Raw genomic sequence first — 19,607 nt, 5'->3', positions numbered from 1 at the left:
TGGGAGCGTTAGTGGTGTGAATCCATGATGGTTTCTTCATATTTATTTTTTTAATGACATATGACCTGAAGATCTAACATCATTCTAAAATCATTCGCATAGCTTAACTCTCTTGTGCACTGGCTGTAAAAGAATGTGTCAAAGAGTTGATCCAAGTAATTGACCACTCTTTCTGGAATCGCGTTACCAAATGCAAGCTTGTTCTCATCAGCAGTTAAGTACATACTCACGGAGAAGCAGTGGCAGCCTGCCAGATGCTGTGCACCACCTCGCTTGTCTTCTGACCCTGGTAACCTCTTCTAGAGGCACATCAGTACTGCTGCTTCGGGAAGCACTGTCCCCGAAGAAATCAAATAGCCTTGGTTTCCTCTTATGGGAAACGGGGATTTTAATGTTTTCCATGTATGGCCACCGGGAAGGGGTCCTAGTGGTACAGTTGTTACAGTGCTCCAGGGCTCACCAAAAGGTTACCGTATGTACTCGAGTGTAAGCCAACCCGAGTATCAGCTGAGGTACCTATTTTACCACAAAAACTGCATAAAATGGAGGAGGGAGGGGAAGAAATGGGGAGCTGATATCAGGGGCTCAAGTGGGAAGAGAATGCTTTGAAAATGATGATGGCGGCACATGTGCAAATGTACTTGATACACTGGAGGAATGTATGGATTGTGATAAGAGATGTTAAGAGCCCTCAATAAAAGTATTTTTTTAAAAAAACTGCATAAAAATGTGCTGAAAAAACTCGGCTTATCCACGAGTATATAGAGTATGTAGTTTGGACTCAGTAGCCACTTATGTGGCAGCTTGCTTCCATAAAGGTTTGTCGTTCTAGAAACCTATGGGCACTTCAATTCTGCCTGTCGAGTCACTATGATGAGGCGTTGGCGGGATGGCAGTGGGTTTGGGTGCTTTGTTTTTTAGGGTCACTGTGTCTGGCACACAAGTTAATGTTAATTTTATTACCAATTTCCATTATCTTAAAAGATTTGGTTTATGTATAATGGTGAAATCAGGGCAAATGACTCCTGGAGGAGGGATTTGAGATAGGGAACTTCACTCTTGCTTGTTATTTAATGCTACCTCATATTTCACTCCTTGGCTTGCACATATTTCACTTTCCTGTATTTCAAATATGTCTGATTCTACTTTCCATCATAACCATCATCTGGAAGCATTCTGGGTGTTAGCAAAGGTTATCCTAGAAAGACACCCTGTGGTTTGATATTGTGAGACTTGAAATTACAGTGGACAGAGGAAAGATAAAGAAGAGTAATAGAGTTCATTTTGCATCAGCCTTCACTGCACCCGAGTCAACTGTCTTTCCAGTTTGAGACTCGGAAGGGGAGGGAACCTAAGACGGCAGAGGAGCGTGGAGATGGGAGACGCTCCAAAGATCCCACAGACGTGGTGGCTTGCAGTTATCAGAATTCTTGTTCCCTCCCGTTTCGGATGCTTAGGTCTTTTTTATAAGTATAGTTATCTGCATTGGTATAATCGTTGCCCTATAATAACAAGAAATAACTTAAAATTTTTGTCATTTATATTTCCACTTACTCATGTTATGAAAAGAACACTCTTCTAATTATTTTTAAATGCATGTGAGGTACATGGAAAACACAGATTCATTTAATATATCATATAAATATCCATTCTTTGTAGACAGCGAATATCCCTAATCCAAAGAAAAACAATACATGAATGTGGTTTCCCACACTGTTAACAGTAATGTCACTGCTTTACCTGGACTTGATTAGATCACAGATTCTCTACATTAAATTAGAATAATAAATAGTTTTGGGTTAAAATTCAAAAGTGCCTCTAAGAAACACCTAACATTAGGGCGGCATGTTGGAAAGGTTTTGATCAGAGACTGTTAAGAGCCTGGTGTCCATGATCTAAAAATAGTTTTGTAGAGAACTTTTGAGTTCAAAGGTGGGTAGGAGCTATTTTAGGACCCCAGCTGGCACAAACTCTTTGTGCTTGATGGCTATCCTAAAGGTTGGCAGCTAGACCCCAGTCTTAATGAGAGGGGAAGGCCTGCCAGGCTGCTGTCCCGTCGGCTAACAATCAAGGAAGCCTTATGGAAGTGTCCCGTCCTCGAACTCGCTGGGTTCCGTGGACCGGAATGGGCCCTATGGCAACTAACAAGGACAAGTATGTTGAAGGTGCACATTTTAAAGTGAATGAAAGTTCAAATAGAATTGAGTTTTGTAATTAAAAGATATATATTTGCTGCCAACCAAATTTTGTATAAAATTTAAACTGATCGTTTTATTTTTTCTTCATAAGTTTAATATCTCTATTTAGTGAGATTGTTTTCACATGTCATGTGTTTAAAGTAAAAAGATGACTCTAATGTGGTGTTCTTTTTTAAATCTAGTTTTATTATCGATATGTTCTCTACTTTGTGATCCTAATCCAGATGACCCTTTAGTACCAGATATCGCTCAAATCTACAAATCAGACAAGGAAAAGTAAGTGTTTACTTAGATTAGTTTTAATTGCAGTATTTATGTGTGTGTGTGTTTGCCAAGTCCTAAGAGTCTTACCAGTAAGTTAAGAACATTTACTTATGCTTTTGTTATAGTAAGTTTATTTTTTCAATTCTATTATCTTTACCAAAAAAGATTTCCCATTTACTTCTTAGTTATTCAATATTTAATAGTAATTTTTCTTTGCATAGTATTACATGTTTTTATTTTTTTAATGGTGATAGCGAAGTGTTTTTAAAATGGTAAGCTTAATCTTGAAGTAATTTAATAATTAGAAAGTATTGTATTTTATGTTTTTTATCTTCTCCTAAGAAAATAAATTAACTAAGTCCCTCTCCCCCTCAACTGAATTTATTTTCAAGGTAGTTCATCTTGCTGATACCATAATTCATTTTGAAATTTATAGATAATACCCATTCAAGAGTTGGCTCTTTTTGATTTCTGTTATAGTTGGGTTCTCTATTTTATTTTTTATGTCTTAGGTAGGTTTTCATATGGGTTTTAAAGAGATCCATCATATGACTCATAATAAAAAAAATAACTCTTTTTGTTTTATTTATGCATGAGAATAGTCCTTCTTGATCTTGTAGTTAGTATGCATATGATTATTGCAATAATAAGCATAAGAAATGTAAGCATAAGAAAGTAGAATGTAAAAAGAAGTAGACGAGAGTCTTACATGGAGAGATACTTCTAACAATGAAATCTGTGTATTTTACTGTCTTCATTTTATGTGCCCACAGATACAACAGACATGCAAGAGAATGGACTCAGAAATATGCAATGTAAATGCGGGAAAAAATTTTCATATATACCAGAGTACTGTAAAATCTAGGATTGTTTTTTCCCCTCAATATTAGCAGTAAATTGAGCACTGTTTACTGTTTCAGTGTACCATGAAGCTCTTTGATTTTTACCCATTTTAAATGTGTTTCTGAAGCAAGACAAAAAAAAAACTTCCAAAAATACCCATAAGACTGTGATGAGAGCATTTATCATTTTGTATGCATTGAGAAAGACATTTATTATGGTTTTTTAGATACTTGGACATCTGCATCTTCAGCTTACAAGATCTACAATGCAGCTGAAAAGCAACCAAATTATTTTTTGCTGAAACTAGGTGTTTTTACATGAGAAAGACTGTATGTGTCGTCTAAGATGTCGTCAGTTTTATAAATCTGTCTTCAGATTTCATTCTTTGTTAGCTCACTTTATAATTTGTATTTTTTTACTGTATAGATGAAATATATTCTATTTACCATGTGCATCAACTTATTACTTTTTTCCTGTGAACAGTATTGAAGAAACTCAACAGCTGATAATTAAATGAATTAACTGTCTGTCTCCCTTGTCTTAGGATATTCTGTAGATTGATGGAAGATTTCTTAAAACCTGAAATGATCTTTACACTGTAATTCTCAATATACTGATTAATGGAGAAACACTTTTTTTGATTTTGTTATACTTGACTTAACTTTATTGCAATGTGAATTAATTGCACTGCTATGTAGGAAGATGTGTAACTTTTATTTGTTGCTATTCACATTTGAATTTTTTTCTGTATAGGCAATATTATATTGACACCTTTACAGATCTTACTGTAGCTTTTTCCATATAAATAAAATGCTTTTTCTACTATTTGTCCTGATTACTTATGGGAAAGAAAACTTAATTACTTTATAGGTAAGCATCAAAAGTCTATTACGTTTTGCATGATAATTAATTCCAAGTTAAGCGTGGCCAGGGTGTGACAGTGGTCTCCGTTGTATTAAAACAGGGCGCCAGTCCGCGTGAACAGGGACACAGACTGTGTTGTTTCAGATCCGGTCTCTGTGGAAGCGTCTCTTTATCAGAGGATCTGTGTGATGCTCTCTTGTCATAGTGGAAATGTCAGTAAGTTGAGGTTTTTATTACAGCTAAAGTGATTCAGTAGGACAATGAAATGAGCGTATGCTAATATCCTGCACATTGAGAATATGTCTGTACAATCACAACTAGGTTAATGAACTAAAATGCCCCTCTAGCCGGAACTGGCATGTTTGTTGGAAATTTTAAAGCTAGAAGTCCTAAAATAGATTGTAATACCATCCTAATTTGAATAACGTGTATTAATGTCCTGTAGGTGTTATTAAGCAAACACTGAAATGATGCTTTCCTCCATTTTTTATAAATTTTGAACTGAGTAACTAGTTAACATGACAAGTTTACAGTGGGAAAGAAAATTCTAATGCTTTAACATGGAAAAAATACATCTCTTTAATCTTTAACATGCGATTCAATTTGTATGAGCTCTACTTTTAAGGGCAGTTGTAGGTCTTCTGGCTACTGAACAGGTTGAATAACTATAAGACTGATGGGTGGAGTCATAAAACCTTTAAGTCACTTGAGTAGTTTATCATGATTCCTTATTAAAGCACAAATTAAACTGTTACTAGAAAATATGCTGTTTTTTTATTAATGACTATGAAATAATTTAAATGAAATGCAGTTTAAGAAAATATACAATATAAAAAAGTAACTAAGAGAGATAGTTTAAAGAGCCACATCATAAAAAGCAATACTATTATAAATTAAACTTGCCCTGAATTTGAACACTGAACGTCATTTGCTTTTCATCATCACTATATTTTAATAAGCAAGGATTTTGTTCTATGAATATTTTCCACTTTTAAACTTTTATTTGTATGGTGTTTATTTTTGAAATTGCCTTTTTTCATTAAAATATTTGAAATATCCCACTTCCTGTTTGTCTTTTTTTGGTTTTCAGTATCTAGTCAGTGTGTTGAGGAGTGAGCACAAGCTCTCATCATTAGTCAGACGTCTTAAAGAGCTCAGCTGTAGTGATGTGCAGTAACCAGCCAGGTCACAACTTGGGAAATTATTTTGATATGTCTATATATATCTATCTTCCTACAGTGAGGTTATCAGCTACTCCCCCTTCACACTCCCCCCTGCCCACCCCTAGTTACCTACATCTTAAAACTAAATTAAAAGCCTTCCACAGAGTGAGGAAAGCAGGTAACTTCTTGGGGATTTAGGACCTGTACCTCTTAAGTCCTTGGAAAGGCATATTTGAAAACTATCATCAATGTGGGTTTGGGATAATCAGTAATACAGGTTGTGAGGGCAATTTTCCTCTCACTCCCGATCCTAGATGATGTCAACAGCACATAACTCTTCAAGTGTGAGCTTCACATGCACACGTGTCAACCATATATGATAATTACATCTAGACTGATATTCCCCACGAACGCTGAGTTGTTTCCCACTCAGTGACCCCACACACCACAGTACGGAACCGCTCCGGGCCCTGTGCCGGCCTCACAATGGTTCTGCTGTGGGAGCCCGTGATTTCAGCCACTGTGTGCCAGTCATCTTGTTGAGCACCTTCCTCTTTTTCGCTGTTCCTCCTGTTCAGCAAACTTGCTGGCCTCCAGGGACTGGTCTCTCCTGATAACGTTTCCAAAGTACAGGAGACGATTTCACACCATCCTTGCACCAAGGAGCATAAGGATGTTATGTGAACAAGGAATCTAAGAGCAGCTTGAAGAGTTAATATTCAGAAGAAGAACTCTCTTAAAATGAATGCATTATAAAAATCCTCTCCTGTTGTTTTACATTTCTCTCGTTACTTATTAACCACAGTCTGTCCATTTTTACCCATGATTTAGTCATTGAGGCTTAACAGAATTCCACTTTCACAATTCTGTGTTTTAAAACAAAGATTGGGGGATTTAATTTCCTTCTTAAAGGAAAAGAGATTTTGAAGTTGGAACTGTTTATGTTGTGACTTTTCATTGACAGTGGATCTGACTTGGACTCAGAGTCCAGTCCAGTCCAATTGATGATGCTTTAAAATTTGAGCTTTGTGGTAGCATTATCGGTGCTGTGACTCATTCTTATTAAGACTAGCCATGGAAACTAATTAATGCTTTAGCCATGGTCCTATAAATAGAGCTTCTGTGTGTTCTGACGGCTAGATTTGGTCTATTAAGAGACAGCAAATGAACAAATCTGGATTTTTAAAAAAAAATTACAGTTTGATCACTATATTAGCAAAGTCAAGACTTGCAGAAAAAGTATCCCTAAAGCAAAGGGAAGCTTTAATTTTAGTTGTCCTAAAGAAAAAGGCATGTTATTTGTAAAAGTTCTTATTTTTATACTGCTACTGTCACTGTTCTGTTGTTATACAAATAGGACATCAGGTAGAGTTCATCTGATTTTATAAAAATTGCTATGAATAAATAGTTATTTCTTTCTTGATATGTCCATTGGGTGGCAGGAGAGGGGGCTGGGTAATCTCTACAAACTAGTCTTTCTGGTATTTGATTGCTTTCTTCAGGAGTTTTGAGAACAGATTTTATGGACAGCAGATATTTGGCTTGTAGGAATAATTTGTAATGCCATCGTGTCTTGGTGACATTCCAGTTGATATTATGTCACTCATTTGTGTTACTTGACATGTGAAACTATGCTCTTAGCTCTTTACAGTTTCCGATTGTAAATGAATTGAGTTAGTCGGAACAAGGAAAATTAACTTAAAAGTATTAGACATTGGGGCATCTTTATAATCAGATATTTGAAAATCATCTTCAAACAAAACAAATTCATCTAGCATTTTCTTGGTTTCAATAGTGGTAGGGCCTTAGGAATTCACGAAGGAATTATTTTTACTATACTGGTACATAAGTACTGTGAAATAAACATGATTTTTAAAGGTGTGCTAATATCTCATTAGTGCTGAAGATGGAATTGTACATGCAAACACAAGCTGTGTGTGAAACACTTCAACAGCATAGGAAATGTGTGTGTCGCCACTACTGTCAGTGGTCTCTCGGGGCTCAGCCTGTGGTTGACTCAGCTAGTCGGGAAAATAGACTGTTCTTCGTGGTCCTGCATTGCCTCCTTAGCCATCAATCAGACGATGTACGAACAGTTGTAGGTTCAAAAGCATTGCTACTAGGGTTCCAGCGTACTTGGTTTAAAGAGGTTTAAACCTGTCTCTCTGATCAGTGGATGGCTGCAGACAAATTCTCTCGGTAACACACTGTCTTAGTCTTGTTAGTGTCATCAAAGAAGAAGGTACAGTAGAAAATGGCTTTCAGGGTAATCTATGGGGACCATTACATTCAAGACAGGACAGCTCAGAAAGTTATGTTGGTTGTTTTGTGGAAATCCAAAGAAGTAATCTTGATAGATTTTTTTTTTCAAAGGACATGGGACAATCACAGGTTAGGAAGTTTTAAGAAAATGGAAACTCCATTAGTGAGTAAAAGCCAGGAAAATTTGATTGAGCGATATTTTTCCGTCACAACAATGCACCTGCTTGTTCTTGGAGATGAGCAAGGGCTGGCCTATCAGGTTTACATTAGGTAACCTTACCCCACCCACCGTACAGCCTTGACACCTGAGGTTTCTAGTGGTTCCTAACATTTAAGGTATATTATAAAGGAACACTGTTTGAGTCCCTGAAGGATGTTAAAGCGAGTGTCTTGACATGGTATAAAATTGGAGTACAGACTTTTTCAGGGGGGCTGGGAGGGGGTGCTAGAGAGATGGACATGGAAACGCCGCCTTTAGAAGTGTAAGGAACTAGATAGAGGCTATGTTGAGGCATTTCTTTCCTTTCTCTAGTTCTTCGTCTATACTTGTGCCTACACTTCTAACTCCTGTAGTTTTATGATTAAACTTGATAATCTGGTAGTGGAAGTCTTCTAGCTTTGTTCTTTTTCCTCAATGGGAAGGACACTTGTGATAAGTAATTCTAGGATCAGTTTGTTGATTTCTACCCAAAAAATACAACTATCGTTTTTATTGGGATTGGGCTGAATGTTAGCCTAATAAAATTGGCATCGTTTACACCAGCTGTTTACTGTTGAATTACAAATCAACCCTCTAAAATGATAGAAAACAACAATGATTTTGTGCTCATGTACTCTCTGTGTTAGGAACCGACAGAAGGCACAATAGTTAGGACTTTCGGGCTCCCTAAGACACAGGACCTAAGGGTGCATGGAAGCCAAATGGATGCGGGTTCTGTAATTCTTTGGAGGTTGTTTTGTTTTTAATGTTTGGTACCTGGGCAAAGGCTGTCTACTGGATCACTGACAGCAGCCTCTGCAACTTGCTTAGCTTTTCACCATAAAATAGTAGGTTCCAAAGGGGAACCGGTAGAGAGCAAGCCTTCTAAGAGGACCAAGAATAAGCTGCATGACCTTTTATGATCATACCTTTGGAAGGCATAGAGCATTGCTTTACCGCGGCTTACTGGCCTGTCAGTAATAAACCCCCTTCGATTCAGAAGACACAGACCCACCACTCCATGGCCAAACGTTTTAAGGTTACCATCCTCTTAAGAGCCAATGTTGACACAAGGGTTAAGTACTTGACTGCTAGTCAGTTTAACCCAACCAGTCCCTCCTCAGGGGAAGAACCTGGCAGTAGCCCATAATCATTACAATCTGGGAACCCGTGGTGCAGTTCTGGGTGACTGTGCTTCAGTTGACTTGGTGGCAAATGATGACACATCAAATCTTCCGATCCATGAATCCATTCAGTGGTGTGCTTGGGTTTTCTTTAATTTCTCATTGATTTCATTGTTTTGTCATGTTCTATGTAGAGATTTTGCATACTCTTAATGGATTTAGTTTTAGATCTCCAATTTCAAAATACATTGTAAAAGGTTTTATTTTTATTTTCGTGGTTTTTCCCTGTGTGCCCTGCAACTTTACTAAATTTACGTTTTCAAAATTTGTAGAATTTTTAATTACCTGCAGTTTCCATGTTACTTGCAACAGTACTTGATTTTACTTCTTCGCTTTCCATCTGTGCCTCATAGTTTCTTTTTCTTTACTTGATGAATTAGCTAGGGCTTCAGTGTTAGACTAAACAGAAATAGTGATAGCGAGCATCCTTATTTCATTCTTGATTTCTGAAGAAGAACTTTCATTCTTTCTGTATTAAGTATAATGTTTGCTTTTTATTAGGAAATTGCCATATAGTGCGAGTTTACTCAACATTTTAAGTCATAATTACATGTTAAATTTTATCACCTTTCTCTTCATCTGCCAACATTATTAAGGAACCCAACTCTCACAGTGATTAAGAACAAAGTCAAGGATCTACAGTTCAAACCCAGCTGCTGCTCTGCAGGAGAACGATGTGGCTGTCTGCTTCTGGAACGGTTTACACCACCCAGGGGCACGTCTGCTCCATCCTATCTGGCCTGTCCGTGGTTCGTGGCTGAGTTGGCATTGACTACGGCAGAAGGATAAAGATTATGATAACTTTGATCCCTTTTCTATATGAATATGTGAATTGCAATACCTGACTTTTCAACATTAAATCATCCTAACGTTTCTGGACAAAAACACATTTGAGGAGGTGTAATCCTGTACAAATCAAAATATAAAGCAGTACTTAAATGAAAAACAAAGAATTTCACAATCAGAAAAGGAAGCTCAAACCCATCTTTCTTAATGGTTGTGAGAGCAAGCACATAAGCATCAGGCACATCACTCATAAGCTTGATCTTGTTAGGTAGCTTAGCCTAGGGAATTGGGAAGTCCATTTACGCATGCCCAGGAGAGCCAGCAAAGGACAAAAGCTGGATTTTCCCGCCGGTGGGCTCGAATGGGCGTTACACCTGGAGCAGCCCACCTGGGCCGGGTGATTGCAATTCAGCCAATGGGATCGACCTGGGGTCGTTCACCACACCTCCCCCGGGAACCCTTGAAAAGGCAGGGACCTGAAGGGAGAGGGGCTCTTGGTCTCTTGGTCTTGTCTTGCTTGGGCGGTCTGGTCGTCTTCATGGGAGGGGAGAGATCCTTGCGTGTCCCGGAGCAGTCTATGCCAGGCCGCATGGTCAAAGGAATCCTATGGGTGCCGTGTAAAACCTGAAGCTTCTTTGAACCTTCATTAAATTCACTTGGATCACGAGCCCAGCTTCGGCGTGAAATCTTTCTCGCGCGGAGCCAAGGAACGAGGCTGAGATTCAGGCCAGAGAGAGAAACCTAACAATCTCTCGGACACACATAAAGCACACCTAACAGCACCATTCACATTCTTTTCAATGCATTTACGCTGTTCTGGGCCATAAAGTCAGCCTTCACAAATTCCAAAGGATAACTTAGATTATGTTTTCTGGTCATGGAGGAATCAGGCAAGAAATTGGTAACAAAAGTATAGCATTTAAAAACTCAATTGCTTGGATTTGAACAAAATAGTCTTATACAGTTCAGATACATGAAAAAATCAAAACAAGAATTCTAAAATATCCCTAACTAAACTACAATGAAAACTCACAAGTCAGTGTGCCACTAAAGTCATACTACGAAAACAAAACTGTTGTGTTGCTTCTGACTCATTGTGACCCAGGGTTCCCGAGATGAAATCTTCATGGGCGCAGATGGCTTTATCTTGTCCCCCTGGAGTGGTTAGTGGGTTTGAACCGCTGGTATTCCACTTAGGAGCCCAATGCCTACCCCACAGCTCCACAAGGGCTACTTAGGTCATACTACATTCTACAGAAAGAATAGTCTTTTTAAGTGCATGCATTTGAAAACTTAAGCTGACAATTAACATTAATTCTTTGAAAAGATAAAATTGGTAACCTAATAAAGACTGATCAAGAAAACAACTTACCTGTTAGTATGGCGCTTTAAGGAGTTCTGCTGGTGCTGTGGGCTAGACATTGGGTTGCTAACTACAAGGTCAGCAGTTAGATTCCACTAAGTACATTTTTTAAAAGAAATGTTTACTTTTTCAGAAATGTTTACATTTTTTCCCCACTAGTACATTCTAGATGAAGCTTTCTGCTCCCATTAAAATTTGCAGCCTTGGGATTGTAAATAATAAAATCTAACTCTAGAGGCCGGAAGAGTATTAGAACTAACATTCTGAAGTCTGTGGATGAGAGTGAAAGGCCAAACCCATTTGCAGCCTTTCCCAAGGGGATGAAGTCTGGTGAATCCCCTCAGGCTCTGGGCTACAAATGGGAATGGGCTTGTTAGCAGACAATGCATCGCTGGGCAGATCCCTGTAGTTGCAGTTAGTTTAAATGGCGTCAACAATAGATGGCTGTACGATTGTGGTAAGAGCCCCCAATAAAGTGATTTAAAGAAAAAGCGGTGCCACAATGTTCATCAAAATAAGTCAGGAATAGTACAAATTGAAACAGGTTTTTCTAGAAAGTTAAAGGAGATTAAAAAAATTTATTGTGAATTAAGTGAAGGTTTGTAGAGCATATCATAGTTTTACATTAATTCATATTCTGATTCAATTTGTCTATTGCAATCCTTTCATGACTTATACTACCTTCTTGTGTCTCTGATTTCCATACCCAACCCTCTGTGTATTGTCCTTAGGTAAATACTGCCCTTTTGATCTAAATGGTTGACTATTCTAACACACAGGTGAGCTCAGTTCCAGAGCTGAAAGACAAGGGGTAGAGTATTGGGGGTCCCATAGTCCTAATTCAACCAGTAAGCCTGGTCGCTTTTGTAATTTTGGGTTCTGTTCTACATTTTTCTTTCCCTCTATCCAGGACCTTCTGATGTGACTCTTCCCAGAATAATTGGTCGTGGAGGTAGCAGGGCACCATATAGCTCTTCTGGTCCCTAGGGTTGTGGAGATTGATGCTTGGGAGGTGCATCAGTCCTTTAGACTAATTGTTTCAGTTTGTCTTTTTTTTTGGGGGGGGGAGGGTTGTGCCACTCTCTTTCTTTCTTTTTTTTTTTCTCACTCTTATAACAACCTTGTAGGACAGAGTAGAACTAACTGTCCCTGTGGGTTTCTGAGACTAAAACCTTTATAAGAGTAGAAAGCCTCATCTTCCTTCCACAGGTTGACTGGTGGTTTTGAACTGCTGACCTTAAGATTAGCAGCCTAATGCATTACCCTCGATGCTACCAGTGCACAGAATTGACTGATGGCAGTGAGTTTTGGAGTTTTTTTTCCCCCTTCTATGTTCTGGAAGGTGAGGGACCATTAGTTACTTCAGATGGTTGCTCACAAACTTAATACCCTAGTTGCTACTCAGCAAATTAGAATGTGGGGCATTGTCTTTATGGACTATGCCATGCCAGTTGACCTTGGTGCCCCTTGAGACTGATCCTGAAGGAAAGTGTTTTTGGCCTTTTTCTCCGTTCACTAATGGTATCTTGCTGTGTCAAATATGCTCTTCACCCATTCAGCTCCCCACCCCCCAAATTTCTAGAATTATCATTTGATGTTTCTACACATTTCGGTTTTGTGATAAATCCCCAAATTATTTTATCTGTTTCTCCATGCTTTAATTCAGTTTTTAAAAATCCCTTAGTCCCAGCTCATCCTTTAAATCTCTTACCCTGTGTCTCTTTCTTCCTCATTGAGGAAATAAGAGTTCCTTAACATTCCAGAACACCTGGGGCCATCTTTATAATTGTCCTGGTTACATTGTATTATCAGTTGCAACAATTGAGTTCCTTTAGTTGTGTTATTTATTTTATTAGCCAATCTGTCCTGAAGCTAAAAGATCTATTCATGGACTGGTTTGGTTAAAGGTTTAAAGAGTATCTCAGGAGGACAGAATCAGGAAGTCCTGTCTCACTGGTGAATTAAGTCTGAGCCTCAAGAATTTGAGTTCTGTTCCTACTGTGAGGTTTCTCAGGTTAGAATTACCTCGGTCCTTGGCTTCACACACTCCGAAGCCTGGCTTGTGATTCAAGTGAGTTTAGATACAGGATGGAAGAAGTTTCCGGTTTCCACAGGCACCCTCAGGGCACCTCACCCCCGCATGTGGAGACCTGAGGCGGAGTAACCTCAGCCTGGTGGAGGAGCAGCTGGAAAAAGCACAGCGGCTCCCAGTTTACTTTTTCTTTTCTCTCTCCGTGTATTCCACACCACTCCCCGCCCCTCACCTCATTTCTCAAGGCCTGGACGCCCTCATACAAATCAATGACTCGCACGTGCTGTTTCCTTTGTCTGGAAAGCACTTCTCTCCACTTGAAAAGACAGTTCAAATGTCACCTTCTCAGACACCTTCCCTTCTCTCCCAGCAGATTAAAACAGATGAGCCATGCCTTAGTCACCTTTGTATTTTTAGAACTCATTGGCTCTGCTAGTAATAGGTTTTAAAAACTATTACAAAAGACGAATGCTACTGTTGCATTTGAGAAAAATTACAGTGATAGAAATCTATATAAAGTAAAAAGTGAGTCTCATCCACTCACTCCTAAAATATAAAATACTCAGATGCAATCACTATTAATCACTGTGTGCGCGCTCACCCATGCATCTGTGTGAACAACAGATCTGGCCATCAAGTCAGTCTGACTCCTGATAACCCAGTTTTAGTGCAAGCTAATGAAGTCTTTTTGAATAACTGGAAAGTATATACAGAAACTTAAGATGTTATTTTACCAAGTTTTCATTACTCAAAGAAGCCAAGCGATGGTCAAATTTGTAGAGGTAGAAAAGAAATCCTGGACTGTGAACAAGCGTTTACAAAAATTCTGAAAATTCAAAACCGATTTGCCTATATGACATTTACATAAAGTTAACTGTAAATTCAAACCTGCAAACTTTAGGGGTATTGTTTTTACTTGTAAGATATTCATAAGGGTTATAATCCTTCCTACACATATCTCTACCAGTTTTTATACCTGTACAATAGAAACAATATGAACCTTAGAGGATTTATGAGAAGATTCGAGATAATGCATGCAAACACTTGGAATATTGTTGCATAATAAATTATAATAATGCTTTTTCCTTGGTTGAGTACTTTACAATGATGTGAAGGCAAACACATGAGTATTTCTTGTCCAGCTGTTAGCATTATTTCACTGAAACAATCATTTGGATTTCTTCCATCCTTTCAGTCAGCTTTCAGGAATATCCAGTCAAATGAATGGTTTGGTTTGGGGATAAAAAAATAAATAAAAATTTGCATACAATTATAGCTGTCTTTTTGCTTGTCCTACCTCCTGCTGACTCATAGAACCAGCTTTAAAATAGAAATGCTATATTTATTTTTGCATAATGCTGCTACAGCAGTGGCTAAAAATAAGACTGATATGCTTTTAATAATTAACGCTGCATGCAGACTTTGTTCGAGTTCATACATTAATTTGGGTAGCTGAGAACTAGTAGCATGCAAAAGAGCCCTTTCTGTCTCTGCTTACTCTCTTTCTCGCTATATCGTTGCCTTAACTCTCCATCCACCCCCTCCCCTACTTCTGAATATGGATTTGAAAGGTCAACTCCAATGAACTGAGATAATCGCCTCCAAGTAAATGCAAGTGGTTTGAAGGATACAATTATGCACGTAACTTTCTACATGTATCACTTACTGACATTTTCATTAAGAGGAAAGATAAACTGAGACAGTTATACAAATTATATAATTTTTAAAAGTGCAACAATGAATTCTTGTTACATTTTAGTGTTTTTCTTAAGGATCTTGACCCTATTCATTGCAGTTTGACCCCAGACATACCGAAGAAGAATCTGCGGTTTAGATCTGCTATATATACAAAACAACCACCTGGGGATCTTTATCATATTGTACATAACATGCGTAAGAGCCCTGGTGGTGTAGTGGAGTATAAATGGGGCTGCTAACAAGGTCAGCAGTTCAAACATACCAGCTGCTTGGTCAGAGTAAAATGAGGCTCTGCCCCTGTGAAGATTTACAGGCACAGAAACGCACAGGGGCAGTTCTGCTCTATCTGTACAATTGCCACCGTGAGTCAGAATTGACTTGATGGCAGTGAGTTTCTAAATACAGATACGTCATTATAAAAGCAAGACTGCATTCTCTGAAGAATATTTCTTCTTCATTTGAGTGATATATGCACTTAACATCAATACTAGAGAAAATAATCTAGGCCTCTGGCTACTGCTGCCACTGATTGATAATACTTACCATCATGTAACCATCAGTCTATTGTGATCATTATTTTCCCATGTGTTTCTGAAGTTGTATGTGGTTCCTGTCTGTCCCTCCTATTAATTGGCAAATGAAACTCCTGAGCAGTAGCCTTTATTTACTATTGGGTTAAAATTGTGCATGTTCGATCTACCTATCTGTTTATCAGTCTTGTTCCATGTCCTGTAGGGGTAAAAAGAAGCATAAGACCTACTCTGTCCTCAAATAGGTTACTATGTGTTAAGGGAGGGGTGGGGCAGGGAATGTATATTTTAAAAGCTAGCAACAAACAAACAGAAAAACAATGACTAAAGCCTAGTGTAGAAGGTAGGAGGTCGCTCCCCCATAAGGGCCAAGTAAGGCTGGAACAATGGATGCAAACATAACAATTGGGAGAATGGTCTGGGACCTGCCAGGGTTTTGTTCTGTTGGATATCAGGTCTCTATGAGTCAGAACCTACTCTTCAGCATGTAACAACAAGGCTCACCTACTATAAAAGACCCCAGGAAGATATTTTGGGCTGGCATGAAGCCGATCGTAGGTTAACAGTCTGAGGCATGGTCCAGGATAGTGGGAAAAACTCAGGGCAATGAGTTGGAGGCCTAGATTTTAATTTCTACAATTTACTATTACAACTTTATGAATTAGACTTTTGGGGCTTCATTTTCTCATCTGTAAATTAGGAACCATGAACACGATAATACTTTCTCTGCCTGCTTCTTTAAGGAGGCCTGTGGCATGGTGGGTTAAATACTGGGCTGCTAACCATGAAGTTGGTGGTTCAAAATCAGCTGTTTCACAGGAGAAAGAGAAGCCATCTGCTCCTGTAAAGATTTATACCCAGAAACCCTAAAGGGCAGTTCTACCCTGTCCTATAGGGTTATTATAGGAGTGCTGAGTGGACATCCGTTCACTGGCAGTGGGTGGTCTACCTTGATTTTGGAATCACAACTTTTAAAAAGTTGTTTTAAAATATTAAAGAATGATCCACACCCAGGGGTGGGTAGCTTTGTTATCACACAGCCCAGCGGTTCTCAACCTGTGGGTCGTGACCCCTTTGGGGGTCAAATGACCCTTTCACAGGGGTCACCCGATTCATAACAGTAGCAAAATTGCAGTTATGAAGTAGTAACAAAAATAACTATGGTTGGGGGGTGGGTCACCACAACATCAGGAACTGGATCAAAGGGCCACAGCATTAGGAAGGTTGAGAACCACTGCCATAGGCTTCCAATTGAGGGACTATTCGGAGTTCCGTCACTATGTACACTTGTGTATGGATGTGTGCTAGTTTACAGGAAGAGGAAATGACAAAGAAGCAATGGCAAGGCTGTGATGCAAATCTGACTTTTTTGCTTGGAAATAACTCATACTCTACTGATAATTATTTAGAAGCTAATAATAACTCTTATAAATAGTGGTAAGGATGATGATAACCACTAATTATTGAGTCTTTATTATGCGCCAGGGACTCTGCTAAGAACTTTACAGACACTATCTAACAAATCTTCCCAACCATCCTAAGAACCAGTCATTCCTGTCCTCCTTTTAAAAGGTGAAAACTCTGGGTCCGAGAGAGACTTATTGGTAGGCCACATAGTGAGTAAGTAACAATCTGTTTTCAGATCTGTCTTCTTAATCTGTATACTTGCTAGTAATTCCTAGAACTTGAACATACCACATAAAAATCATTGGTAGACTCCGAGTCAAACGAAGTGGTTTGAGTGTCTTGAGGTTAAAGAACAAGTAGGTATTAAAACCATAAATTATTTCAAGAAAGGGTGAAATGAATGAAACAACCGAGGGAGCAGATGGACCAGTTCAAGGACTTGTAGAGTGAAGAATTTGAACTTGATTCTGTGGGTAATAAAGATCCATTGTAAGTGTCAAGAATATATGTATATATATCTACTTGGCATCGTCTGTTAAATGCATATTCAATGAGGAGATGAATAAATGGGATTTGCCCTTTCAAAATCTTTGTAGGAAACTGAGTTCAGGAAAAGATGGCAGATCCTGGCCCAGTGACATATGGGAGCAGCTTGTTATACTAGCCAGTTTACTAGCACCTCACAGATCTGAACGAAAGCCATGAGAATGGGGATGAGAAAGATCATGCATACCAGACAAGTTAATGAGTGGGTGGATGGGGAAGGAGTGCCAATGGGAAGGTTCTAAGATATACGTCAATAGTTGGCTTGGATCATTTAGTGGGATACTAGTGTTTCTTACCAAGATAAAGGGCTCAAGGGAAACATGGTGAATTATGTCCAGGGCATGTTGAAATTGAAGTTTTTGTGGGACATAATGTTACGGGTACCCAACAGCCAGTCGCTTAGGTGAATGTGGAAATAAATAGGACAGGTCTTGATTCAGTATAGAATATGGGAATCATAAAGCTTTAATGGATAGTTGAGATCATGGGAGTGGATGAAAGTTAAAGCATAAGTAAAAGCGGAGACCCTTTCTGTTTTATAAAGTAAGTTTGAAGGATGGTGAATTTGAACCACTCACTTTGAAACCATATGTGTTTTGGACCCAAAGACAGTTTGAGTAAATCGGTATTATGTTTTCCTTATGAATACAGTATTTAGCATAACATATCACTAATATCCGAGTTTTAAGGAAGACGGGTATCTAATTGACAAATAAACGAGAAAAAGAAATATTTCTGATCAATTATAAAAAGATGTTTAAAAATGTCCAAACCTCCAAAATAAAACTTTTGTGGATTCAATGATGGCTCAGAGTGACCCTCTAGGGTTGAGGAGAAGTGTTACGTAGGGTTTCTGAGGGTGCACGTCTTTATGAGAGCAGTACATCTCATCCCTTTCCCTTGGAATAGACTGTGGGTTCAAACTGCTCCCTTGCTGGTTAGCTGCCCAACCTGCTATACACTCCATACCCTGGGCTCCTTAACTTCCCCAAAGAAGTTAAGACTATCAAACATCCAAATGAACAAAATTATTGTTGATGAAGAAGAAACAAATTATTTTAGAAATCAGCTATATTCGTTTAAACATTTTATCCCACATTTAGCTATATAACCTAAAATCAGTTACTTTGCTTCTGCCACCATATTTTAGAGAGAGAAATGTGTTTCTCTCTGTTTGGGGCCTTGCACATAGTATCTACAAACACACTGCCTTTGGGTTGCTTCCAACTCAGTGACCCTATAGGATAGAGCAGAGTGGTTCCAGAGGATTTTCCAAGCTGTCAAGCCTTAGGGAGGTAGACTGGCACTCGTCCCTTATGGAATGGATGGGGAGCTTGAACCACTGGCCTTTTGGTTAGTAGCCCAGCACTTTAACCACTCCTTCCCAAGGACGCCCACATAGAGTCAACTCAGAAAACAAAAACAGGATGAGAGGGCTGAACAGATGACCTGACTCTCAGAGTCTATGAAATAGGAAGTAGTGGTAGTTACATAGCACTTAAAAAAAGAAGTGGGCTTAGTCTTTTGTGGCTTTGCGGCTCCAAAAGGCCAATGCTAGAGGGCTGCAGAAAGGCAGCAGACTCTTAGCTCTATTTTACACTGGTGGGAATTTTCTAATCATGACAGCTCTGCCAGAGAGGAAACGATATCTAAGGAGGTGGTGACCTTTGAAATAACTGCAGTTTAAAATTGCAAAGGGCTGTGAATATCTTTACAATCGGTCTTCCCAATCTTTTCTATGTCATGGTCTACCCCCCAAATGGTATTTGGTTGAACTGGGTGGTACTGTTGGGTAAGCCTTGAGTTGCGGAACTGTGAGGTGGAGGTTTGAAGCCTCCCAGCCAGATATGATTGTTGGCTCCCATGGAGATTTACAAAGCCTAGGAAGCCCTAAACAGGGTTGCTCATGAGTCAGAATCAAGCGATGGCAATGAGTTCGGTTTGGGGAATGTGAACTGGAGGGAATGTCATGATGAGCGTGAGGTTTGATGAAAGAGGATGTGGGATCTGTCATGGATTGAATTGTGTCCCCTCCAAATATGTGTCATCTTGGCAGAGCCATGATTTTCAGGGGCTTGGCAGCTAGGTAATAATGTAACCATCCCCCATGATGTGAGTTTGACCCCACCCATCAATTGTAAGGGGAGGAGGGTGGGATATAACATCCTGAATCACATCACAGCCATGGTCCAGTGTAAGGAGAGTTCCTGGCCTGCAGCAACTTTTATGTTATAAACGACAGAAGATAGAAGCCCGCAGAGAAAGAGT

The 19,607-nt window shown here is 39.0% G+C and overlaps 1 protein-coding gene across 3 annotated transcripts in view; it reads left to right on the top strand.

Moving 5' to 3' along the window:
- UBE2D1 (ubiquitin conjugating enzyme E2 D1) overlaps positions 1–4,128 on the top strand; it is a 42,575-nt gene extending 38,447 nt beyond the window's left edge. For 2 of the 3 annotated variants that reach the window (XM_075534171.1, XM_075534173.1), the window contains exons 6-7: positions 2,381–2,474; positions 3,236–4,128. In XM_075534171.1, the coding sequence (XP_075390286.1) occupies positions 2,381–2,474; positions 3,236–3,281 (140 nt within the window). In that variant the 3' untranslated portion in view covers positions 3,282–4,128. The remainder of the gene's footprint in view (positions 1–2,380; positions 2,475–3,235) is intronic. The other variant, XM_075534172.1, reaches the window with a different exon arrangement.
- The last annotated feature ends 15,479 nt before the right edge of the window (positions 4,129–19,607 follow it).

The sequence above is a fragment of the Tenrec ecaudatus genome, chromosome 16 (genome assembly GCF_050624435.1).
Source record: "Tenrec ecaudatus isolate mTenEca1 chromosome 16, mTenEca1.hap1, whole genome shotgun sequence".
NCBI classification, from domain to species: domain Eukaryota; kingdom Metazoa; phylum Chordata; class Mammalia; order Afrosoricida; family Tenrecidae; genus Tenrec; species Tenrec ecaudatus.
The sequence above is the reverse complement of the archived record's forward strand: the minus strand, read 5'-3'. Positions and strand labels throughout refer to the sequence as shown.